At 39.7% G+C, this 27,177-nt stretch overlaps 1 protein-coding gene across 2 annotated transcripts; it reads right to left on the bottom strand.

The window, feature by feature from the left end:
- Positions 1–69: 69 nt before the first annotated feature.
- Positions 70–26,915, bottom strand: xrcc4 (X-ray repair complementing defective repair in Chinese hamster cells 4). Of its 2 annotated transcripts, none has more exons than XM_061071873.1 (8): positions 26,864–26,915; positions 22,376–22,519; positions 20,234–20,424; positions 15,546–15,712; positions 14,579–14,710; positions 14,027–14,160; positions 11,097–11,238; positions 70–1,186 (listed from the first exon to the last, which is right to left on the bottom strand). In XM_061071873.1, the coding sequence occupies exons 2-8, from the start codon at positions 22,515–22,517 to the stop codon at positions 1,084–1,086; spliced, it is 1,011 nt and encodes a 336-aa protein (XP_060927856.1). In that variant the 5' UTR covers positions 22,518–22,519; positions 26,864–26,915; the 3' UTR covers positions 70–1,083. The 2 variants fall into 2 exon arrangements, with proteins under 2 accessions (XP_060927856.1, XP_060927849.1); XM_061071866.1 differs by having other exon boundaries at positions 26,813–26,905.
- Positions 26,916–27,177: the final 262 nt, after the last annotated feature.

Genomic DNA, 27,177 nt, shown 5'->3' with positions numbered 1-27,177 from the left:
TTTAATTGCCAGGTGTGAACAGTGTTTAAGAAACTGACACGTACATGAATAAATTCACACATATTGCAATTTAAAATACAATATTTACATGTTTTATTGGTACAAATACAAATTTTGTTGAAACATTTGTAAATATGTAATCACAAAATCACAATTTAGAATGTCATACGTGTTGAAAATACATGATTCATAAACATCAGTCCCCTGAATGTCACAGTCAGGTGACGAATGAAAGGAACGACTGAATTGAGAAACTGAATGAGGAGGTTTGACGACAATGCTGTGAATCATGCTGTAAACGAATGGCCAGAGTGATGTGTTAGACAGTGCTCTTCATTAATACCTCTGGTCTGTGGTGGGGCGAGCAGTTGACTACTCAGGTAACTTGATTAATCAGTAATGTGTAAAACAACATCACACTATTGTCTTTTTCATTGTTCATTGTATTATCACAGCCAGAGCCCAGATACTTTACCATTCATCTGCTGCATTAACCAAAAGATAAAGCAGTTAATGTTAAATAATGTCCTCCATGTCTCAGGTTAGCTAACCAACACTCAAGTCATCAGCCGGAAAAGTTCTCATTCAAACATTTACATTTTCTAGATCCTTCTAGTTTCCTAATATTTTTACATCTAAGTGTCTGTTTTTTCTCTTCATGTAAAACACTTTCAGCTGTCTGATGACTTATCCTGCACCCAGGGGCGTTTGCTCATGCTGCGTTCAATCGTAATTCTTTCTTGATTTTTTAACTCCCTCCCCATGACTATACATTCTACCAGCTACTGAGCACCAGACAGGGACCTACACAGTCTGATTCAAAGATTTAGTTGGCAGGCGTAGGTGAAGGTGATGAAAAGAAGTCCTCCGATCCTTACGGCTGTGGACGTGACTTTCTATTTTGAACTGGTAGTTTCGTCAACTTTGCCTTTATATCGATTCCACTGGTGGAGAAAATATTTTTATCCTGGCCAAAAACTCACACTTGCGCTTCAGGGCTTGATCCAGTATAAAAACATCAGAACTTTACCAACATACATCAGTCAACAGTTTATCCGTCCAGCACAGTCGGGAAGTGATGGGTCAAAAATCCTCAAACAGGTCCTCTGTTGCTGAACTTGCTGCCACAGCATCTGTAGAGCGCTGGGGAGTCGGCTGCTTACTGGATCCTGCAGGGGAGTCACTCCTGTGAAGGGTACACACACACACACACACACACACACACACACACACACACACACACACACACACACACACACACACACACACACACACACACACACACACACACACACACACACACACACACACACACACACACACACACACACACACACACACACACACACACACACACACACACACACACACACACACACACACACACACACACACACAGGTCAGTGGGCTAATGAGGCTGGTTTACAGGAGAGTTTCCCTGTTGAGACGGGAAGTGTATCATGTGGCCCATAGGGAGCAAGACTAGAAACACATGGGCAACTTTTATACCTGTGTGTAGATATGTAGGTGTTTGTGTGTGTGTGTGTGTGTGTGTGTGTATAATCAAGGCCCAGCAGCTCCCCCATCTTGAGTGGTCTACAACAGAGTAATGTGTGCTTTACCACGTAGAGGCTTGTGCTTATTTCAGGTTTCTACTTCACAAACACTCATTCTGTCTTCACTTGAATGTGGCATCATGTGATGTTCAAGAGCAAGAAAACAGAATTTGAGAGATACAGAGGATGAGGGATCAAAGATGCACAGTGAATAGCAGAGAAAAGAGGGCAAGAGGGGATCAAGGGAGAGAAGGAGGGAAACAGAGGGGAGGGGGGGAAACGCAGTAGTCCAACTGGTCACCAGAGCTATATATTTATTCGCTGGCTTAGCTAAGCATAAACAAAGACAAGCAAGCCTGGTTCTGTCCAAAAGCAACAAACTCTAGTTTTACCAGAACCTCTAAAACTCTGTGATTAAAAATCAATATTTGGTCTATTTAACAATGTATTCTTTGTAGATTGGAGTGATGTGCCAAACTCTTTCTTAGCTGGGAGAAGTGGAGACTGAAGATTTAAAGATAGAATCAACATGAGTCCAGTTCCCACTGACACTGTAAAACATTTTTTTTTTAATAATAAAAAAGTATTAAATACTATTTAACGTGAAGATTCATAGTTGGCTGGGTCTTTCTCTTTTTTAATGGCAGAGAAAACCAGGTAATTCATACTAATTTTCATTGACCCAATTCAATGCAAACTCAACACTATGAATGAACCAGAACACTTCCCTGTTAATGTAAGAGATGGCAGGAGTGCTACTGGTGTCCCTCAAACCACTGTTGCTAATGAAGGCAATACATGTAAAAAAAAAAAAAAAATGGCATGAAGAATCCAGGTCCAGCCGATACGTGTTGGTGTATTATACAGCTTCAAGCCAATTTAAATAAAGGCCTTTTACATTTTTCAAACCACTTTGAGCGCCTGAACCTGGATAAATCATGCCATTATTTTTGGGATACAAGTTTTCCTCACTTCCCTCCTTATAAAGCCATGTAGAGTGAAACATTTTTTTTGGAGGTGGGTTTTGTTGACGGTACCTTAAATTTCATCAGAAGTACGGCAAAGTAGAAACAACTGTGTGAATTGTGAGAGTAGACTATAGGTAACTGCACTTCCTGGTTATTTTTTTGATCACTCAGACATTATTTGAATACCTGCTTTCACATGACAATTCATAGGTGAGATTTCTTAGAGCAACCAAGTAAAAATGCACTACATTGATGGTTTGCGATTAATGTAAATAACTGATTCTGGTATTCCTTACAGCTCTACAGAGCGCTTTAGCTTTTTTTTTTTCATCTTGGGTTCGAAAGATGTTTAGTTTTCACAACCCTGGTGATTCACTCCCACTTCTCTTATTGTGTTGTTTTGGAACACAGTAGAGAAAGTGTTAGTGAAAACTTCTGTAAAAAAAATAGACACTGTCCACTAACTGCTGAGCAGCACACAGCAGATAGGCCAGAATGGCAGTGGAGACCAAAAACAGAGAAAAAAATAGGTAATTACTTCATTTAGATTCATGAAGGGGAAAAAAGAATTGCAGGCCCTAACATAAGTCCTTTACAAACAAACTAAATGTCATCGCACAAAAGTAAGTTGACTGAAAAAAATGGCATTAAAAAAAAGTTTTAATTCAACAGTGGATAAATCACGTGACCTTATTAATGTGGATATCAGTACTTGCGTGTTGGAGGAAGCAATCAGGTCCAAGATTTGTATAAAAGGACAAATGCAGAAAATTATTTAAAGCCCCTCTCCTTCTGTAAAGCATCTAACATAGATCTCATCTCCCCTTTCACCTAACTGCATGTGTGATGACTAGATAACCTGAATAAAAGGTGACCCGTGGACCACCCACAAACCCAGTTAAGCACTGTGAGCTTAGAATTACAATTACAAGACATCATCTACGTAAATTCCTTGTATGCACAAACATACTTGGCTAATAAAGTGGATTTTGAAACAAGGACATAAGATGGGAAATTTTCTGCCTCCAAACCATCGTCACAGTAACGATGAGAAGGGAGGCCCTGAGCTTGTTTAAATCAATACCAACTGTATGACAAAAAGCACTGCACTGCTGGAACCAGTTACCAGGAAACAGGAGACGTGTTCACTGCAGAGAGGAAGCTGTTCCACGCTGCCACAGAGGACCACCAGAGACTTCAACACATGGCAGAAGGGGACGTGACGAGAGTGGCTTCAATCCTGAGAGGTGAAGTTAAGCTCAGGAATTGGGCGCACAGGAGCCCCCACACAGAGCTGGTATGGTGACATACCAGAGCTGCAGCATGCTGTTCTTTTGCTTAAGTCACTTAACAGAGATTCACTTTGGACCAAGTTGGGCCGAAGGAATAGTTTTATATAGATGCAGATTATGTTAGAGCCAAAGTTCTATCGCTTCAAGGTTCAGTGCACCAAATTGTGGAAAAAACACTTTACGATAGTAGTTATGTCTTTTCAGATAGTCTAAATTTCTCCTTTTGGAAATTGTAAGCAAAATTTCTTGAAAGGATAGTTCACAACAAAACGAAAATTCACTCATTATCTGTGAGTGAACTATCCCTGTAAGCAAGGTGACACTCTATTTAGAGAATGGTAATGTCTCTATTTTGGGTAGAGAAGAAAAAATGAAAGAGGAGTGAGTAAAGCCATCTTCATCGACTTGGATATGACTATCACTCAACAAAGAAGGTGGTCTGCGGCACAAGCTATTAGTCACCTAGAATAAGCGGCTTATAGACATGCACTGAACTCCAGAGATCCTCTGAACATTCTTCGCAACGGACTGCATGTGTGACCGTAAATGTCTGAGTAAGACCCAGACTTTCTGTGGGCTATCTCCAACCGGTCACCTTGTATAAAGTCGGCAGATTGTCTGAAGAAAACAGAAGATCCTCTGCACGATTCACTTGGAGAGAGTAGGAGTGTTGATGGATTAACGTCCAAAAGTTGGCCATGGGTCAAAGACCTGCATATTCAACATGACCCTCATGATAGGTAATAACCCACAAGAGGTCAAATATCCGCAACTTCCCACCAGTCTGTGAGAATCGAAGAAGCCTTTGGATGCGAGGTGAAACATCTTCGAGAAACTTGAGTCCAGTTACCATTGTTTACATGTAAAACTCCTGAAGACACCATGACCTCAGTGACTGAGGATCTTCACAGACCTTTCCATCCACAACTGTTAGGTGAATATTAGACGTTTATTCATTGAGATAAGCAGTAGTTTATTACACTACTGCAGAAGAAGAGAGCGTCAGTCAAAGGTCACAGGAAGCAAAACCATGAATGTGTTAAAGTGATCGAAGATTGGTGACAGAGTAAAGATAGAAGTAATTCACTTAAAAAAAAACTATCCAAATGATACAAGATTTCATAATTTCATTAATCTAACTTCATGTCTATCATCGAAGGTGCAGGTTGCAAATAAGATGTGAGCAGTTTGACTAAATCATGATGTTCGATCCCCACTTTGTTTATATATATGAGGAACATCACACAAAATAAACATAATTAGAACAGGATATATATTTATATATGTGTGTCTTTCCCAGTATCTTAGTATTGATCGTTTTAGGACTGTCCAGTGCCGTGAGTAAAACTGTTCATGAACTATATTCACAGAGTTTACAGGTTTCACAGCTCAGTGGGATCATGTTAGAGAGCCACTGCTCACAACAACCTATAAAAGAACGGTGCTGATCCTAGTGTAAAGCAAAATGCAAACACATACTTAAAACCCGACCAGTCCCGTGTCTTGTAGTGATTATCTGTGATGGCTAGGAGCGATGTTTGATAGTTCACAGAGCTGGTCCCTGTGAGAAGGAGAGAGTGTCTCACTGCTATTTTTTTTTATGGCAAAGGCAATCCTTACAGTGCACTGCCACTTCTGAAGATCTGACGGACACATTAACAAATGACTACAAAATAAATGAACATGAGCATCAGAACAGCCAGCCGTTGAACAATAAACTCAAAACTTGTCTAGTTTTTAGTGATGTGTAAAACCCAAAGGACCACAAAGATTGTTAAATGAGTGAATAGTTCAACATTTTGAGAATTACACGTCTTTTCTGAATAAAGAGTGAGATGAAAAGATGGATATTCAGCCTCATGTCTGTGAATTCGCTCCAGAGCAGAAGTCAGGAAATGCTTACCTTAGCTTAAAAAGCAGCAGAGGGAAACAAGCTGGCTCGGTCCAAAGTTAAAAAGCAGAGCTACCTCTAGAGCTCAGTAATTAACATGTTGTACCGTGTTTATTGATTTCAAAAAACTGCAGAGAAGATGCTTGTTCTTTTTGGGGAGTTTAAGCTTGATTAATTTGTCTTTGTTTAGCGACTACATTACATGTGTAGGCTTTGACATAGAAGTAAGGCAGTATATCTCCCAAGATGTTGCACAATCCCTGTAATTATTCACCCTTGTCGTCTGTTCATATGGACTTCATTTAACTCTCTGCAGGCTCTTTCACTCCCTTAATTTTCTGATCTTGCTTCTCTTCCTCCTCTCTGTTTCCTCTGTGGATGACCTATATGCAGAGAAATATGGAGGAATCACAGGAAGCTGAATGAGTTGAAGAGTAATGGAAATGGCCAAAAACAATACTTGGGTGTAGGGCTGCCAACAACTCTAGCCCCCCAAGTTAGCCATCTCAGACAAAGGCCTCTCTTTTACAGGGAGTGTTTGCCGGGGTAGGGGGTGGGAAGCTTCTGCAGCCATCAACCATCCAACAGCAGCTGCTCATAGGCTCACTGCTGCTTCTTGTTGTAGCAGTCAGAGTTGGTAATGAGCCTGTAATGGGCACCACTATCAACTAGTGATAGCAGTTGGGGATGGATGGCACCACTTACAGCCATCTGTATGTGGCACAGTCATTGGTGCTAAGAGGAGCTTGGACACGATATATATTCACCCTCTGTTGGACAACTACAGAGTCAATGTCAGATTGAGACAGTGCTTTGGAAGAATTTCTAAATGGCCAAGTACCAAATGAAAACCTGGCGAGTGGGAGAAATGGGCACAAGAGCTGTAGTATTGCTAGGTTTTGGATGTGCGGCTGCAGGGCTTCAGAACTCTGTGATAGTCTGACTCAGCAGCAACTCCAGAAACAACAGAGAGGAGAAAAGAAGAAAGTTGTCCTTTGAGATCAGTGGCTGACTTTGGCTCCCCACTTCAAGTTTAAAGACCCTCGACCCCCCCTGCTGCACTGTGTTAAGAAAAGAGCATAACAGCATTCAACAATTTCTAAAGGATTTGGTGAACCAAACAAAAAAAAATTACCCTTCAGTGAATATGCCCCAAACTTCTCCCCTCAAGAGTCCTTTTCTCAATTCTCCGTTCCGTTTTCAGCTCTTTCTGTAAATACAAACTCAAAGAAATTCCTCTTCAGGATCACCAAACCAAAGCAAATGTCACATAGAGGTGGATGTCAACAGCAACCAGCTAAAAAATAACAGAATGATGCTCCTGTTTAATGTCCTATCAATACATGTTACTGGCTTGAATTATTCCCCGGTGTCCTTGTGCTTTATTGTTGAATGCTCGTGCAATATGCCTACTCAAATGAACTACTTACAACTTAAGGCCAATTTATGCTTGAGCGTATTTTGTAAAACGGATAGATAAGACCGCCCTATCCGTCGTGAGACGCCCTCTCCGAGTGCTTCGGACAGCTTTTCGTACACGTCTGATTTTTCTAACTGTCCGTGTTGTGTCGGAGAGCCCGCAGACAGCTCTTGGCTGTGATTGGTCCGCGAACGACATCATTTCCGTATGTCGTCATTTCCGTACGACGTCATTTCTGTTCGACGTCATTTCCGGACCTGTAACTTCCTGATTCACAATAAACACATACACAACTACGATTCTACGATTAATGTGACGTGTGTGTTAAGCCAGGGGAGTTGTCCGGCTGACGGTGGCTCGTTCGAGCACTGACGACATATGTGCACGGTCACAGACGGTTAGAACAAGCTTTCAAAACGGCGCTAGCAGGCTAGGCTAGCGGGCTAGCAACCATGCTAACTGCGGTGGTAACAGTGCATAACCCCGCCGTCACGACTTTAATTCCACTTCTATCATGACACTGTTTCTATAATACCGCCAGGTTAGAAGCAAACACTGGGTAGTAGTTAGTGTCGGGAGTCCCTGCTGACTGTGTGTGGAAGCTGAGGTTGAAGCTAGCTGGGAGGGGAGCTAGCTAGCTCTGTGTAGCCTCAAGCAGATTCAAGCTGTGGAATCAGCAACACAGTTCGGAAACAAGACCGGGGAACCGCTGCGCTAAGAAACGATAACATCAGCATCTTGACCCGCTGGGTGTCACTTTATTTAGTTCTGTTAGTTGCCATGGTTCAGTGTGTGGGAGGCAGGCTGACAGAGAAATATAAACACAAGTGGACTTCTTCTTCCGATAATTGGGGTAGGCTTCTCTGAGCTCGTCTTCCGTTGCGCCACTTATGGGTTTGGCGGTGAATTTTATTCGACGTACAGTGGTCGGAGAAGTAAAAATCAAAAAGACTCTTCGTCTCCCGCTGAGCCCTCTCCGAGAAACGGATACGTAGAAGTATATAAGAGCCTTTACACACAACACTTCCGTCCATTTTGAGACAGGGATCCCTAATAGCCTACTCTGAGGTTTCTCCATTTTTTTCCTCTTTAAAAGGTTTATTTTGGGGGTTCTTCCTCACTCCAGTCTAGGGAGGATGTCACACCTTGTTAAGAAATATGAGGCAAATTGTGATTTGGGAATAGGGGCTGTAGATGATATGATTGATGGATAATTTCCTTACTTCTTTGTGACAATATAGGCTTTAGATGGTATCTTCAGAGATAAAGATATTGTAGTTGACCTTAATCTATACCTTTGATTGAGTTTGGTCAGGATCTGTCTATGTGTTGTTGAGTTATTTTGTACATAAACACAAAAAACAGCATGCAGGGTAAATATATGTTAATTACAACGATGCATCAGAGATCGATCTCTCAAACCCGACATGTCAAAGGTGGATGAAGTTAATTTGCAGTGCTGTTAAAGCCTGTTGTTCCAATTCTCAAGCATATTTGAAGCAAACTTTTCAAATGCGGCTAAAAAGGCGTCACCAAGCCGCTAGATCCACCAAACAGATTTGTGATGCTGGAGCCTTCTACATTGACAGCCCGACTGTTGTTATAAGAGAGTAGAGTAGTAAAAGTGGGCATAAAACCTTTTTCTGTCAACCTTCTTGAAACTTAAATTACTTAAAATATGTAGCTATTGTTAACAAAGGTCAAATAGACCTCTTAAGCAAAAAGCAGTTCCCGTGTACTGGAGACTGGATGTCTCAGTCCACTGACAAAAAAACAACAATATGCATTGAGAGACACCTAGAGCTAAGTGAGAAAATATGTTTTGTTATATACCCTATAATTTAAGAGTTTCAACAACAAAGACCATACTATGAACATATGACAACATGTGTTCTGATGCAGCTTCCTGATGTTTTCCACAAGCTCATTAGTGAAGCTGTGCATTCACATAAAACTGCAGGATGGAAAAGAAGTCTTCTCTCCTGAGGCTGACTCTAGCAATCGTCTCATCACCAGCTGGCCCGCCTAAAGCCACGGCAGCATGTGCTTGTGTGTTTAAAGAGATAAAACAGACAGTCCGATAGAGAAGACATAATCTTGAAGCGGTTGAAGCCCAGCAGCAGAAATCATAAACCTGCAGGACAACACTGGTCTTTTATCGCCAATAAACGGTCAGAGCAGAATTTGATATTACCTGCAGTGAACGCCCTAAAGGTGTACAGCTGGGCTTTCTCTTGGCCGTAACAGAAGGGGACACGAGTGGAAACTGCTGCTGCAACTGCTTTGCTACTGGAACAAGGTTAAACTGATGGTCAAACCAAACTGCACTTTTTTTCAGTTCAGTCCTGTAATAAAGGTACTTCTTGACTCCCGCTCAGCTCTGCAGTCATCTATGGCAAAACATGTTACATGCTTTATGTAGCTCAGCGTGGAGGGACATGTTTAGTCTGAGATACGAAAACTGCCTCCAACCACATCAGAGCCACAGTTCGCCTTACACTAACGACCACTGTTACTTTTAATAGTGCTTTGGGGATTTGAAATGAATCATTATCTCTGATTTTAATTTGCCTTGTTGGCATTGAATGTTGTATGGCTGGCATTTTTGTAAAATCTTTCACTTCAACTTTTATGATTTGTACCTTACAACAGGAATCTTGGATACCAAAGTAAAGTAGGGTATCATCAATATGACTTTTGAATAATATGTGAAAACCTATAATTAATTATTGACAATGCTAAGAACATATCTATGGATTGGTAGGATGGGTAAACAGACAGGACTTTGGCCTACCACAGCTTCACTCCCTCATCACTATTGCACAGACTCTGGGTCCAAATGACCAGCGCCTGTATCGGAGTTATTTTGGCCTCATTTTTTGTGGAGTGCGAGAAAGAGGAGAGGTGCTGTCTATCTTTATCTACAGTCATTGGTGTTAGTAGTTAGCTTGCAAATTAGCCCTGTGAGTTAGCATACCTTACTTCACCAAGCCTCTAGCACCAACAAATGTTGACACAGGTTTGTTTTATTGGAGCCTTCTACATTGATACCCCAACTGCATCATCCCAGTGGTCAAATACGAATTCTGACCTTGCACTGTGGCATTTTTCCTTTCATTCACATTAAAATAAATTAATGCAAAAACAATCAGAGCGGGGTGTTTATGTACACGTGTTCCCTGTGAAACACACTTTGCTACATAGCTCTCGGCATCCCTTCACATATTTACGTCACTGATTGTGTTGTTGTCAATCACTGGTCTCAACTGACTGCTACCATACCAATGAGATTAGCTCTACTGCCACTTTAGCCTTGTGTATACGTACAGCTCAACAGCAATTTAGTGTGGGGGGGGCATTCTCCAACCATTTGAATGTTCAGGTCCAAAGGTTAAAATCTTAGAGAGCTGCTGTAGATTGGGTGTAATTGCCTGACATAAAGAAGATCCCTGACATGGAACTTTTATGATGTTTGATTTTCCCATTCAAGACAAGTGTGGTTGAGGGGGGAGGAGAAGAAGGGGAGGAGGGGGGTTCTGTGGGTAAAGGAAGGGAAAGGAGAGGAAAAGAAAGATGAGACAAAGGGAAGGAATTCACAAAGAAAATAAGAAAGACACTATATAACACTAAGTACTTTTTTTCTCTATAGTAAAAGAGGGAGGTTGTTTTAACTTGTAACAATAAAGTGTATTTAAATAGATTGTGCATTGGTTTGTGCTATTTAAGGTTGGAGATGTCACACCCTGGCTACATGAACACATTTAAGGAGAATTGTATGAACGCTTTATGTGCTTCCAGGCCAGTAAACTGCTCCAGAAAAGGCATTAACTGACACCATAAGGCAGGGGAATATAACGTAGGAGGAATTACTTTTCACACAGTGTCTAAAACAACTATAGCAACACGGACAATCAGCAAAACACATGTAAATGACAAACTGGTAGAAATGCTAAGCAGACAGACTCATACCTCTTTCTATGGGAAGTCTGTTGGTTTGGTCTTTTAGGCGCAGGGTCCGAGGCCTTGACGTGACGAAACCGCCGTTTGCGACAGGGGGCCACGTCTGTGATGTCCTGTAGGCTGCCATCCAGTGGGCTTGGAGTAGAGGAGTCTGTGGAGAGCATGAACCAGTCATAAAACAGTGGCCTAAAGGAGAGACGGATGGTCAATATTATTTAATTGATCTGTGAATCAATATTTGAGATCATTAGTATAGCATATCCTTTGTCTGACTTATGGACACAGATGGGAAACTTCAAATAATCTGCAAAACTAATTATATTTGACTCATCAGAGATCTCAGGCAGAATTCAACACAAAACTAAATGTAATAGTCAATAAATGCTTTATTAATTGTATCTGTACATAAGCCCCTTTTAGTCTTTTTAATCCATGCATGGCAATGATGTCTGTTGCTTGGTCCGGACATATTTCAACAACAATTGGATTGATTGCCATGGAATTTCTTACAGGCAATAATGTTATTTTTCAGCTTCTACACTTCCATTAAAGGGTTAGGAACTCGTGGTGCTACCTCCTTTACATGTTCTCTCCTCATACTGTGGGATTGGAGTTGCAATAACTTGAAGCATGAGGGTCTTGGTTTGCCATGCGGTATGTTAGCCTGACCATCAATTTTCATTTCAGGCACTAAAAAAACATTGTCTGGGTCACTCGATGATGTGTACAACATAAAAACACAAATGATAAACAGAGCTACACTAAATAACATGTCCCCGTATCAAAAACTAGGGGCTCTACTGTGTTACCTTTTTTATTATTGGGCTGGTGGGCGGGACACACACCCGCCCGCTTTCATAGCAGTAGCAGTAGAATCTATGCATAGTCTACCACACAAGACAAAACACAAACCATAACCACAGATTTACTCCTGCCCCCTCATCCTCTTCTCCCTTAACCTGTTGGCAATAACTAGGAACATCCAGCGACCTGACTTATTGTCTTAGCAACAGAAACAATACAAATCCTTCAAGCCTTCTCCCAGAGAGAAGCAGGGGAAGTCCCAGGAAACATTCGGGCATGCGTCACCACAAAAATACATTAATTCATCAAACAAACCCGACTTGGTTGTGGACAATTAACACATGTGAGAAAGTGGAAAAATCAGCTGAGAGAAGGGCAAAATCTGTCTCAGTTGCATGATGGGTAGCTTATGTTCTGTTCACATTCATCTTAAACACACACACCTACACCCAAAACATCCATCCTCCTGCTGACGACACATTAATCCCACCTGGGTCACATTGGAGCAGAAGTGTAAAGGTTGACGAAGTGTAACGTCAGCCTCGGAAGCTGCTTGTTTTCAAAGGTGTTCTGAGATGTCAGTTCACAGGCTCGCTACTCTGCATTACCTAATTCCTACTCAGTGATGTCATTCTTGGTTTCTGGGCATGAAAAACACAGAAATAGTGCAAACACACTGAGTTCTCATGGCAACAGCTCCAAAAAAACACCATTCTCATATTTCACAAAAGTGAAAACTTATATGTAGCTTTTTTTCACAACTAGCACGAATATTGTTGTGTTTTGAAGTAAATTAGGTTACTGCTCTTCTGTGCTCTCAGTGACTTTGAAGCACATTCCCCCATCAGTGACGTCTGAGCAGGTGTTTCCCATCGGCCGCCACAGTCAGAACACCTGCAACAGCCATTTTCTGCCCTGTGTGATTTAATGTTAACTAATCCTCTCAAATTACAAAATGAAGTACTCTCAGTAGATGCTTCGTGAATGTTCCCGTATGAAAACTCATTCTGTCATCTGCCATCATGTTGACTTAGAGAAATGTCGGGACATAGTAATGGAATCAAGAGTTTGGCCTGGAACTACACTTCCTGAAAAAGTCCCTGCTCTAAAGGAATCTTGACAGGAATAGAAGCTGTGAGGTAATATGGAGAGTTTGTACTTTACTCATTCAACTACTGCTAACATTAGCAGTAGGAGGGCTGATCAGACATAAGCTGCTGTTATTGAGATCAAATTATTTCTTTCCGTCCAACCAACTTTCCCTCCCTACCTACCGAGAGACACATCAATAAACAATAGGCCCAGTTACACAAAAATAAAACTGAAAGCAGTTTAGCCTTACTTTTGTTTCACTAACCTTTGTACTACAATATGTGGTACTTCAGATTTGAGGTTCTATCAATAATAATGCATGATATATTGGATATTTTTTTAAGTTTTGGTTACAGTTAATATTTCATATTCATCTTCCTTTTTAAAGTGTATCTTAGTGAGTTTTGCCAGTGTTGTATAAACAAAGTGTTATCTTATCTCATATTTTTTAGAAATAATATGTACATTTAAAACAACAAGTCCTATATTCTATATGTTGAAACTCTTTATCCCAAATGTTTCCAGTAATTTTAACATCTAGGGAAATCTATAGTTTTAATCAGGGTAACCATGTGTTTCATTTGGTCACCTATCAGTGGCATCATATCCCCCTTAGTGGATCTGTTGTTTGCCTGACAGAAGAGTCAAAATAGATTTTTTTAACCAGTTTTAAGTAAAATGTTAATGATTTACTTCTTAAATTTTGGTTGGTTTTAACTTAAATTATCAGATAAACCAGCTAAGCAGCATCTGCTTGTCTTGCAGCCCCTCAGAGTTTGTCTTTCAAAACATGTTTTTTGAAATTTGTTTCTGAATGGTTGAGTTTACATGAGGTGGAAAAATCATGGTTAAATCAAGTTCATCAAGGTAAAGAAAAATCACTAAAAGAACCTTTACAGAAATTGTTTATGTCAGTCAGGAGCCTATTTGCAGTCTTTTTTTGATGATTCACTGGAGCACGGGTTAATGGAGGTGGGACAATGCAAAGGTAAAGGTAAAACCCAAAAGCAGAAGAGTTGAGGATTCACTGGCAGAGATCTTACCCCGGGATTGTAAAGTGGAGGCTGCAGTGCACTTCACTTCCTCTGGCTCCTCGTCAGTGCTCCCTCCATATTCATCCTCCTTTGCTGCTGTTTGGTGGGATTTTACTGAATCCTTATTTTTCTCTCCCTCAGAACTTTAACAACAGAAACCAGAGACAGAAAATTATTCTTTCTGTTCTACAATGTGAAACACAACAGTTTAGAAATATCCACCAAACTTTCATAAAATGGAATAAAACACTGAATTATACGTCACATGATTTTAACCACACAGGAAATGACTCAGTGGACAATTTTTTTGTATATTCATTACTTTAAAGTAAATGTATGTGAGCTCATTTCAGAATATCTGAAGGTGATTCATAAAATTTAAAGATAAAAGTGTTGTAGTGTTTGTGGATAAACTAGTGCTGACACTGACTGTTCATCATTAAATCTGAAAGTCGCTGAACTATCAGATGATGTGTAAACATGGAATCTTCACCTTCTCCACTGCAAAATCTGAGTTTGAACGAGATACACATGGAAAACATCCAATTATAAGCAGTAAACCTGGATTCCTGCAGTTGTGAGACAGTTTCCTGAAGACTGCGGATCTTTGCTTTCTTCTCATTCAGGACGAGGACAAATCGAGAGTAGAGCTCTGTCTCCAGGGCTTCTTTACCACCAATGTATCGCTTCATGCTTAGAAATAAAGAAACACAGAAACAAATACATAAGTCTTAAAATGTGGAAGTCACAACTTTTCTTGAAAACTTTTATGCATAAACCTCCCATGAAACAAACACACAGACACAAGTTCTTCACTTGAGAAATATAACACCATACCGCTGACCAATGATGGATGGAGGAGTCAAGGGGCTGATTTTAAACAAAGCCAAGAATCAAAAAGAAGGTAAGCTGCAGTTGCATATGAACATCAAAACATCTGACTCTGATTTACAATAATCATGAATGTGTTGTAATATTGAGCCTTAACTTTAACACTTGTGCTTTATATTGATTCTATACTTTTCTTTTTTTACAAAATGTTTTTACGCTTCTTATCTGCACGTTTAGTCAGTCTTAAAAGAGCATTAAATGCATGATAATGTGCTATACAAATAAATGTGCTTTGTCGTTTTTTGATAAATATACCCAACATTATATGTTTTATCACGTTAATGTTTCTTAGAATTTATATTGTTGTATTGCTTATCTATATAAAATTTATTTTTACATTGTTGGATGTTGTTTCTTATACTGTTTAAACTGGCATGAAGATGGAAAAACTCAAGTTAAGTACAAATCCTGGAGTAAAGCTATTTAGTTTCTACTGCAGTGTGATTTAAAGCTGTTATTTTAAGTGATATACCAGCTGTAAACCACCATTTAACATCATAAATATGTTTTGAAAACTACTGTACTTGTGAAATTTCTCAGATATTCCCTCAACTTTCAGTGAACTCTTCGGTAGAACCCGTCTGGTTCTGATTGCGAGTAGTGGAGACACTGGTTTCTGTGTGTCAGGTGTGTTTACTCTGCAGTGATGCGTTGCTGTTCTTGTCGTAGTTTCCGGTTCTCCTCCTTTAGATCCTGGTTCTGGTGGTCCAGTGTGTTTCCCTTCTGCAGACTGTGAATCAGTAACTCCCTCACAGCCTCTGCCGGCGCTGCGACAGACTTCAACAAAACAGAACCCAGCCTGAACTGCAGCAAGAGAACAAAAGTGAAAGAAAGATTAAAAAACTCTGGCACAATGGACACAGCATATGAATTCCAGTGTTTTCACTGTTGCTTTCACTTTCACTTTCACTAAATCAAACCCAAAACCCTGACAATGTAACATTTGTATCAATGTAAAACTGATCTTATTGATGATGCTAACCAAAACCTCCACTTGTTTTTCATTGACTTTTTTCTATTTGGAAGAATTATGTTCTGAGTTTTCCAGGTTGTGCTGATCTTTTTGACAAAATAAAGCCAACCTGCGATGACTGAAGCAACACACACTGTATTAGACATCAGTGTTTGTTATGAAATCCATTAACCTTTTTAAGGACAAACGAACAAACCAGCAAGAGATGGAAGACAGAATGATTTCCCAAAAAGCATAAATAAAAAATATATTATTAAATGTATGAAACAGATTGTATTCTGCAATATTGTCGTATTGAAAATGGTTTATGTCATTCAACAAAGGCAGCATTGATTAATATCAAATTTTTCATTAGAGCTACCTTAATAATTTAGTTTTTTTTTGACACTTACCATCTCAAAACAACACTGAAATTTTTTTTACATTACAAAGTTGTTGATGTGAACTTGATGATTTACACAGAGCAATATTAGCTATTTTTTTAGCTGTGTTTGGTCTCCACCATGTTCTAAACATTTCGCTCTGCTATCACCAGTTGCACCAGTGGACAGCAGCTTTATCTGAGCTTTTCTACATGAAAACAGCTGTCTGCTGCTGAAAATAAGGCTAAAGTGAGCAGAGCATATCAAAACAATGCAGATTGTAAGGGTGACAAATCTTTGAGATTCATCCCCAGGGGTTACTTCTATTACATTCATCTGATCCATACTTGATGTATAAAAACATAAACACATGGATTAGCACAGCTTTAGAAGACATTCATATTCCACAGACTTCAATTTTTTTTTACGTTTTTGGCCTGCTCACAGACATACAGTATAAGACAATTGTCCCCTGGGGGAAGAAGTTTTCCCCTAATCAAGTTTGCACACAGATAACAGCCAGAACAGTGCCAATCACCTCTGACCTCTGCAACCATCAACTCCCTAAATAAGTGACCTTTACGGAGGTGAGAGGCACAGCTGTGTGTCTGTACAGACTGGATAAGACAGATAAACAGTCAGTGCGGAGGATTATTTAATCAATGACTCGCTGCTGTTGTTAATTTTCCATTGTATCACTTTTCCCTAATTATAAAATTTCATAACAATAACATAACCATTTCATTACAATTAAATTTCTATTTAAGTCAATAAATCAGATGTATGTATTCTCTTTTTTGTTTTATTTCTAATTTCTCCTTCCCACCCTCTGCCTTTCCTTGTCATTTTTCGGTTATTTACAAGTCTCTTATATTTGCCAGCCATTACTTCACCACCTCTTAGAAATGTTAAATAAATAACATCAGACTACACAGCCAGCTAAAATAGTGCTCGAAATGGAAATACCTCTTATGAGCTCTTCTGGCAAACACTTCCAGGTGTTGCCTCATCCTACTCTTGGTCAGGATAAAGCTTTTAATGGTTAGAGTTTCACCAAACACATGCAGGTACTTGGGCTCTTAAGGCATCTGGGCTGTAAAGCATCTGGTCAAAGAGGATGTTGTGCACTGGTCTTAGACACCACCATGTTGGCTGGACAGTGTTGGTGTGGGAAAAAGGTTCTCATGTTTTCAGAGAGACACTTTTGTTTCAAAAGCTGCTTCTTACTCACATGTCTACATTAATTAACTACTGGCCTTTTATTTAGGGAGAAACCCCAGAGGGCAACTCCACCTATTCTAAATTTACGACAACATTAATATAGAGCTGGTGAATGTTAAATACATTAATACCCCTATATGCTTATGAAAACAGGAGTCAAAACTTCAGAGGACAGGAGGACTGAGCTCAATCACACTGTTAAGATCCCTGGAATATAAGTAAAAGATAAAAATAATTTTTTATGGTAAATGGTATGTTTTAAAATTGAGCTTTCCTAGTCTTGATGACAACCCAACGAACTTTAAAGTACACTTTTACCACACACACGGGGGGGGTTGGGGTTCAGTGTCTTGCCCACCAACCTTCTGGTTAGTCAATCACCCGCTTTATCTCCAAAGCTTTGTTTTACCTTTGTTTTCCACACATAGTTGTTTTCAAAACATTGGGCACATCTGAGCTAGTTACGTATGACAAATTATACATTCATGTACAAACATAACATAATATACCAGATATAAACAGATTTTTCAGACACAGTAAATGTTGAAAACTATAAGAGTTGTGAATTGCCACTGGTGGATGTAAATACACCAGGATATCTGTTAAACCCCAAGGTTACACAAGTAAGTACCCAGAGCATGCTGGGTAAATATAGCTTACTAAGATCATTCATATACAGAGTTCACATATGGCCTCATCTGAGGCTTTGTTGTTTATTGAATTGTGTGGGGCCATAGCACTTCTAATAAGTTTCACTTTTATTTCTGCTGGGAGGGAAGAGAGGGGGACAGAAAGTATGACATACAGGGTTCTAATTATGTATAGATGATTCTTTGCCATTCATACATCCCGTTAGGTTAGCATGTTGAAAGATGGAAAGATGAGGAGTAGCACAATCAAAAGGCAGAAGTAGACTGGTGATAACCGCTGAGAAGGAGCCAATCGAGCTCTTAAGGCAAGTTGATTCAGAAGAGATGGATTCATAATGTAAGAAGTCTGTTTTCATTGGCAAGATACTGAACCCAAAGACTAGAAAGGTGCGAGATAAATACAGACCATTTATTGGTTTGGATTTTTTGGTTGGTCCAGGTTAAACTTATTTTGTTGTGCTTCTTGGTCAGTGTTTATGGAGACACGTTCATACTGTATCCCACTGAATTGTAGCGTAAATTAACTGAAAAACGTGAAGAAATATTCCTGCCAGCAGTCTTTATCTTCTTTATCACTTTTATTGGACACTCACTATGACACCATCCAATTCAGATTTTACTACACAAACTGGATCAGTTGAGTGAATAAACCTTGCAGTTAAAATCTATTGATGTCAATTGATCGAATAACATGAAACATTGATACCACATGTCTCAGTCAACACAGAGAACACGCTGACAAACTGCATGAGCACAAACACACTTGTTTGGTATGCTAACCACCTCATGTAACACCTGCTGGTGTTTTGCAGCGGTGGACAGGGGCTGCGATTACAGGGGAATGACCAGGAATGAGACCTTAACCTTTCATTATGACTCATAACTTTATGACTGTGAATTTTATGGTGAGCAAGCGAAACCCTCTGAGGACTCATAACAGTACACTTCTGTAAAAACACATATTTGTAAAAAATGGGATCAGTTCATTTCCCTTTTACGTCAAAAGACACACGTACAATTCCATTCTGTCATAACTACCATGGCAACAAAGGATTGTGTCAACATAATGAATGAATGTGTCCACACAACTGACCCCTGAACAGGGATAACTCAGTACATTGCCAAAGACCATCAGATTGGTAAAGTCCTTTCAGTCAACACTTACACTTTTAACTCCTACATCTGGAGTTTGCTAGAAGTTAACATCTTGTATTAACATTCTTTTTCACAGATCAGATCAGATGATAGTCAAAAATAGCATTTTCATTTTCTATTTAGTTGATCAGAAACAAAAAACAAATCCATGTAAAACAGACTCAACCACGTGTTCCCGAATCCTCTGATGACTTTTTAAAAAGTAATTTTGAACATGTAAAGTTGATGGTGCATTCAAATGAATTATTTGTTACATGACAAAACAGACTAAATGTGTTGATTTGCAAACAGTTTGCCACAGGGTTCACTATGAATGTTAAATATATTTTTGACCTGCTGAAATGCAGATTATTTATGAACCAAATGAAAATCATATATTCAACAACCCAAGCTATTTAAAAGACTGTGCCCAGAAGCTAACTATGATCGGAAAGTCTCTCATCACACATGATTCTCTGTAGTCATTATTCTTTTAGATGGGTCAATTGACAGCACGTCTGTGGTGAGGTACCACTGTACCCATCATATGAAGCCACGACTCAGGTTTCTAGAAAAATATTACCAGCTGAAGGTGAGAGCAGACTCAACTTTAACACCTTTCATCTCTTCCTTAGTTCAGTCAGGAAAATAAAACAAGCATTGGTGGACTTTTCTACAGTAAACGCAGTACTGACGTCATGTGAAACATTACCAGTGCCAGCTCTTAACATGACTCTAATGTCAACAATCACCTCCACATTTTACTGATGTTTTACTACGTTTACTACTACGTTCTTTAAGTGAACCTTGTGACTCATCAGTAGGGGCAGAGAGAAATTTAAATAAACACACTCACACAAACATGTCGGACCATGAAGCCAGAGTGAAATGTGTTAGCATAACAACTCCACCAGTTATCTGTGCTGAGATACAAAACAAGACTAATGACTTTGCTGTGTCAGAGTTGCGTTTTTGGGGCACTTACTGAGATGTCTTTCTGCACCTTCTCATATGCCAGTGTAACAGTGGAGCTGTGGTTTGGTGGAGACGGCGTCAGGGTGAAGCTGTAGGTGATGGAGCTCTCTGTCCCAGTCAGTGCTTGCTGGAGGTCATGGATGTACCTCTCCTTCTGCATCTCCAGCTCCTCCGCCTCCTCACACAGCGCTGCATCACTCACTGCACACAGAACACAAACACAACCAGGGTAACCCTGAATTACCTGCTCAACATTCACCTAAACACACCCATGATTAATTAAGAGATCAAACGTGAAACAAGTCACATTACATTCACGATGTGCGCCGCAGGACCATTTTTGTTCATTTCCGTAACACGTGTGAGTAGTAAGTATAGTAGTGAGTAACACAACTTGTAAATACTTGCCTGTTCTCCTCTGGAAAAGAGGAAGAATACTAGCTGAAGTAATTACAACTACTGCATTGAACCTTTTGTGGAAATGCCAGAGATGCTAGCGCACTGCCCACAACACAATCAAGAGACATACAATCCCATCTTATTCAACACTTTTCTGATAAATTGACATAATTCGGAATTTAAATCTTGTTGTTGTGCTAAATCATGTCTGGTGAGGGACGGGAGACCACCACAAGTGATTAGTTATTCTTTGAGTCCAAATGAAGATTTGCATCAAATTTAAAGGTTTAGTGTGTAAAATTTAGTGACATCTAGTGGTAAAGTTGCATGTTGCAGCTGAATGCCCATCACCTCACCCTCCTCTTCCACAAATGAAAGAGTCTGAGCAACTGTAAGAAAACATGTCAGCCTCCATAGAGAAGACCCACTCCCATTGCAAATATTAAGTTATTTTAATATAAAGGGCCCATTGTAGGTTAAAGAAAACAACAATTCGTACAATTTGATGAAACACGCAAGTGAAAACATCCCTAGGATTATTTTATATTCAATTTCTGCCAATAGATCCCTTTCAACTAAATCTCACATACTGACCCTTTAAAAAAAATCTCTTTAGGTAATTGCTGAGATGCTGCCTACTGGAGACTGGGATGGACAGTGGCACAAACATGTCTCCTGTCAAACTCTTGCTGAGGTGAAGACATAAAAAGTAAGGCTGTTTAAAATGATATGTATACAATATCAATTATATAACAAATTAAGGTCACCAATGGATAAGAAAATATAACATCATAAATACAGTGACTGCATCTCAACAGTACTCAACAGAAACATCTGGATCCTGAGGTGCTGTTAGGATTTCTTGCACACTAACAGCGTGAGCCCTTAGAGAAAAGGCTGCTGAAAGGAAAACATGCCTCCAGACACTATTATGTTAGTGGAAGCACCTTTTTAATGTCCAAGGTCAAAGGAGAGACCTGTTAAAACTAAGAGGTTATAGTGCACAATCACACAAGATAACAAATAGTGGTTCGCAGAGAGAAATCTCTGAATACACAAAGAGAAACTCTCAATCAAAGCTTACATCAGCAGAAGTAAAAGAGAATAACAGGAGGTGTTTAGAACACAAACTCTCAGACCTTCTAACTTATTTGGAATATTAGGTTGTGATCAATGGCAACATTTGATTTAGAAAAGGATTTATGCATTCATTTATTAAGAAATTTAATCCACCACTTAGTTGTAATTGTATGCTTATGGGACATAGCTCTTGCATTATGCTTTGGCCTTTATTTCTTTTAAAATTCACTTTATGCTTTTGTAAACTATGTTATACACTCAATGTGCTGCTGCTGTCTTCATGACAGTGACAGAAAAGTGTTTTCTTTGCTTGTAAATTCCCAGATCTCACGCAGTAATAAACTTTGGGCATGAGTTACAAAATAGATGTCTGTAATGAACCTGTAGGATCTGCATTAAGCCAGCTTGGATTCCAGCTCCATGAAGAATCTTGGGATGAGAGGGATCAGGCTGTTGTAGGGGACACTAATAAATCTACAGCTGGCAGTAGCTGTCAGAGCAGGTGAGAAGGTCAACGATGGGGCTCTCTAAAATGAGCACAGGTGAAGTGAGAAAGGTGTGCATGGTCAAGCAGGTGAGGTTGTCCATATATCAAGTGAGTGAAAATCCGTCATGTCGGACGTGTAAAACGTGTGAAGACGTGCTGTGAGGTCATGCTTGGCTAGGTCTTTACCTTCTCCTCTCCATGCTCCCTGTCCATCAGTTAGCACCAACTGGAAGCCTGAACCTAGGCTCTGCCCCCTCCAGTCCACCCGCAGGAAGTAGGTGGAGTCAGGCTGAGTGAAGACATCAATTTCACGCACTGAGGTGTGCATCTCTGCAAAAAAAAAGAAAGAAAAGAAACCAGACAAGGTTAAAGAAACCGCTTAATTTAGTATAGTTATCAGATTTTCAGCCACTTAAATACGATGCTTTCTTGCATTCACCATTTCGTATCATTATAAATGTAATGTTTTGGGTCCATTTGTTGCTGCAAAATATGACATCGGTTCTTGGCTATCACTTCATCCATATAATTTGGGTGTATTTTTAACAAGGACGAAGGTCAGCAAAGATTAAAAAAAATGCTAGGTCTGTGGTAAGGGAGCCCCTATTCTCAACTAAACAAAACACACAAACAAAATCACAATAGGCCACATACACATAATACATTATGACGTATGGCATATGATATGTCTCTTTTAAGCTAAAATAGACAAGAAGGTTTCAAATTTCAGGTGGCAAACTCCATTTTTTGGATGAGTCCTACTGGAAATGAAAACTGTATACGGGTCTGTTTGATAGAAAAATGAACAATAAGTCAGGCAATATTATGCTAATTTCCCTAAGTCCTTCTTCACTGGGCCATTTTCAATCGGATCCATGTCTTTTTTTATCAAATTACGGTCGTCCTGAACTTGTCCGTTCTTTCCTGAGGGTGTTTGTAATGAGCATGTCGCTTCAGATGTTACCCAAAACAGTGAAACACTAAAAGACAGGTTGTTCACAAACTTGTGACTGGTAGAGTTAGCGGACAGCCCTAATTAGTGATGGTGTGCAGAGCTGGTGCAAACCTGTCATCACTCCCGCTGCTCTTACATCATTTTCCTAGCATTTGTTGCAGCCTGCTGTTCACGTGCCAGCCGACGCTTCACCTCCCCTCACCACAGCTTCCAGCTAAATGACTCAACCTCCTGACTATGGGTCTGGTTTTACAGCAATGAGTTGATATGCTGTGAATTTATCCATGCAGCAGCATTCAGCAGGGGGCAGAGCAATTCAATTATAGATAGAATAAAAAACATATTGAGGGTCTCTGCAGAGAGTGAATCAAACCTCAGGGACCCCATGAGGCTTGGCTATAAGAAACCTAAAGGCCTCCAAAAGAGGAAACACACAAGGTCTGCCTGTCGTTTGCTGTTTCAGAACTGTGAACTCAACTGCTATCAAACGCTTTAGGCATGAGTCACCTATTTCATTTCAAAATTAGAAATAAAGAAGAGAATGTTTGTTTGATATTAAAATGTCAGCTAAAAATGTGAGCATGCATCTCTGCAAGTAGCTGCTCTGGAAAAAACGACAGTACCTATACAATGCAGTGAGTTAGCGTGACATTGTGTATGTAGGAAGGCCTTTTTATGGGCTCTCGTTTTGAAATAATTCATTAGAAAAGTCAATAAAGTCATCATTTTTATTTGTGGAGTTAATGCTAACTAGGTTAACTAGCTAAATGGTGCTCATCTGTTCAAAATAAGAGGCTTTTTGACTACCTTTGTCTGAAATCAAGGACCCAAGGACTCTGGCTGTGACAGTTGCCTGCCCTAATATTCAAATTATCAGTAAATGATCCAGATCTCATCCTTACACTAAGTTTGGTGAAAATTGGTCCAGTTTTTAAATCGTATTATCATAGATTCTAGATTATAATCCTGCTGAAAAATAATCAGACAGCAGTGAAAACATTACTATTAGTATTGAACATTTACAAAAATAAAATGTTGTCAAATTTGCTAAAACTGTCACGATGTCCTGACAGTAGTAGATGAGACTAGCTAAGATGGGTAATGCTTGAAGCAATGACATGTTATAGGGAGAATTCAATGCTTCCATTTCTAAACAACCGATTAGAGCCTGAGGAGTGTCGGACCTCGTGTCAATCATGTTACTGTGATGATGTTGCTCAGCTTAGCTTATTTCTGTTGGTTAGGCTGCTGGTGAGCATTGTTTTATTAAAAAGTTACTGAATATCCAAACTGTCGAGTTTGCTGTTAGAATATATTCATGTAAGTCTGCTCATACAGCAAGGTGTTGCTAGAGTGATTTACTGTGTAACCTGAGTAAGCCAAAAAGTGAGGCATTAATTATCTGTTCACTTCACTGAAAAATGCGCAGACCTCATGTTAGAAGGAGAATCATGTTATTGTTAAACATTGGTTTTCCCTAGTGCCATTTGGTCGTGTAATATCCAAAATGAGCACGGCTCTTGTAAATGATTAGTCCAGCTCCACGCAAACCGTGTCATCACAGTGCTGTAAGCACTGTAATGCACTAATACACAGCCTCTCATTAGGTGTAAGTACAGGCTGAGCAGGGTGAAAGAGAGAAACTTGCACCTCAGTTAGCTGGATACTAATGACTGACCACAGCAGCATGCTTCCTAACTCAGCCAGACACATGTTTCTACAGAGCACATCAGAAGCTTCATCTTCAACAACATCCTTTTCACACCTGCTTCACAAGTAAAGATATGTGCAATAAGTGCAAAATCTCATTTGGAAAAAAATGATCTTGAAAAACAATGTTTCTTTTATTTAAAGTGTCTATTCCCTGTATCAAAGGCGGGGACAGACAGCAGTTAGTAAGGACACTGAGGTCATGTCTTCTGTATTTGGAGGAAATTTCTGAATTTCAACAAAGTGGGGATGGTTTATATTAAGAAGTTTTTCCAAATGGTGGATTGGCTGGTTCCAGTGTTCAGCAGGGATGTCAGTCCTTCCACTGTGCTGTCCTGATTCCAATTTCAGTGTATGTACTGTTACTATGATGAATTGGATCATTGCTGCAGAAAAATTGATAGTCTAACTAGTTATTAGTTGCAATCAGCCTTAAAAAAAACAGGGTAAAGGAGATAATCCCCTCAATGGAAAAGCTGTCACCAGAGCCTGACATTTTCCTGGTATGATAATCATTGAGTTGATCTGTATTCTGTTCATCCACGATTAACTGACTAACTGTTTCTGCTTTTTAATTTTGAATTACATTTGCTAAGACTTGAGTTTTTCTGTCCTCAGAGAATCATTGGTGATTATGAAAGCTGTATTTGGATAAACTTTATCGTAAAATGGAATTTAGAGTGACTTTCTTCTCATGCAGGAGTGTGCATCTCACCCTCAAAGGACAGCAGAACAGGTGGAAAAGCATTGCAGCATATAGCTTAACGTTTGCTTAACTGGGTTAACTTAGGTGGATATTCAACAGACTAAAGCCGATTCAGCAGATTCAGCTGATTCAGCAGTCACATTATTGTTTTCCATGGGTTTTTCTTCAGTCTTCAACCACTCCTTTCATTCAGTAGGTCAACCAATTTCAACCATTCAAACATCAAAACATTCAGCTTGACATCTGTCATTCTCACAATGATGTCAGCACTAGAGAATCCTCACAATGTACTTTCAAATGATTTCATTTAAGAAATGCTTATACTTCTCCTGTAGCTCGTTTACTTCACACACAATTTAAAGCTAATTTATAAACAACGTTGTGCTTTTTCACGCTGTGTGCCCCACAGACTTAATTGACTACTGGCATGTCCAGCTCGATGACTTTGAAATGGTCACGCCTGCTTCATTTTGCATGTACATACAAGCAGGTGTCACTGAGCGGCTGATTAAATAAACATTTTTATTATCCCTGTGGGGAAAGCTCATTGATATTATGATCCTAAACTCAATTGCTACCTCCACACACACTTTTCTATGGGAAACACCTCAATCATCTAGAGCGGTTTTAAGTCATTTATTTCTACGTTCAGCTTTGTACGCATATACTGTTTCAGCTCCCACATTCAATTAGCTGAGATGTTTTTAAAGCAATTTATTTAGTCAAATTCTGAAGTCTTGCTTCAATCCGGATTCATCTTCCCGATTGTTGAGTCTGCATTTCAACTGTTTTAGGTACAGACTTCAACTTTCAAAACCTCGGCTCAACTTCACCCCTCAGGTTTTTCAGCTAGGCAATCCTTTTCAACACATCCAACGCATTACACTGTCTATGACTTTTCTTTTCTCCAGATGCAACTAATATTCAGCTGTCTGCAAGTTTGTCAGAGGGTTAAGTTAGCAATAACGTTTATTTTCTATCATGTAATCTGATGAGACCTAACAGTTTATAATCTGGTATGTGTGATTATAGGGCTCCTTTGTATCGTAAATCAGTACTTATAAATTATGTTTGACAGCTTTCATACTCATTTTATTGTTCGACTCGTGACTACACAGACTAACACTGTACAAAATGAAGCCGTCAGTAAAAGAGGAGGGGGTGAGCCACTGTCCTGCTGCTACCAGACTCTGTTTACTTCTTGAACACCTCAAGTCACAGCGTCCACACCTCCCCCCACTTTCTATCTCACCCCAGCTTCACCGTGTCGGGCCCTCGGGTTGTTTCACGCAGAAAATCCCACCTTTCGCTTGCTTCACTTCCACAACAACACACAGCAGCACCGGGAACTGTGATTCTACGTCATCACTCTGCGACGGAGTTTAACAGCTGATCTCGGGAGGTGGGGTGGGGGCGAGGCAGGTTGAACAAGACATAAAAGTCATCATCAATACATTTTATTAAAAGTAATCAGTTTTCATTTAGAGAGAAATTATCCACGATCAACAATTTGATTTGATTTTTCATATTTACATGTGCATGTTTTAATGGAAACAGCAAATGTTCATGATGTGAAATGTCTGAATACAGATGTTCAGTGCACACAGCAGCAGCTCG

This window comes from Limanda limanda, chromosome 1 (genome assembly GCF_963576545.1).
Source record: "Limanda limanda chromosome 1, fLimLim1.1, whole genome shotgun sequence".
Taxonomy (NCBI): Eukaryota; Metazoa; Chordata; class Actinopteri; order Pleuronectiformes; family Pleuronectidae; genus Limanda; species Limanda limanda.
This window is presented reverse-complemented; position numbering and strand designations above follow the sequence as displayed.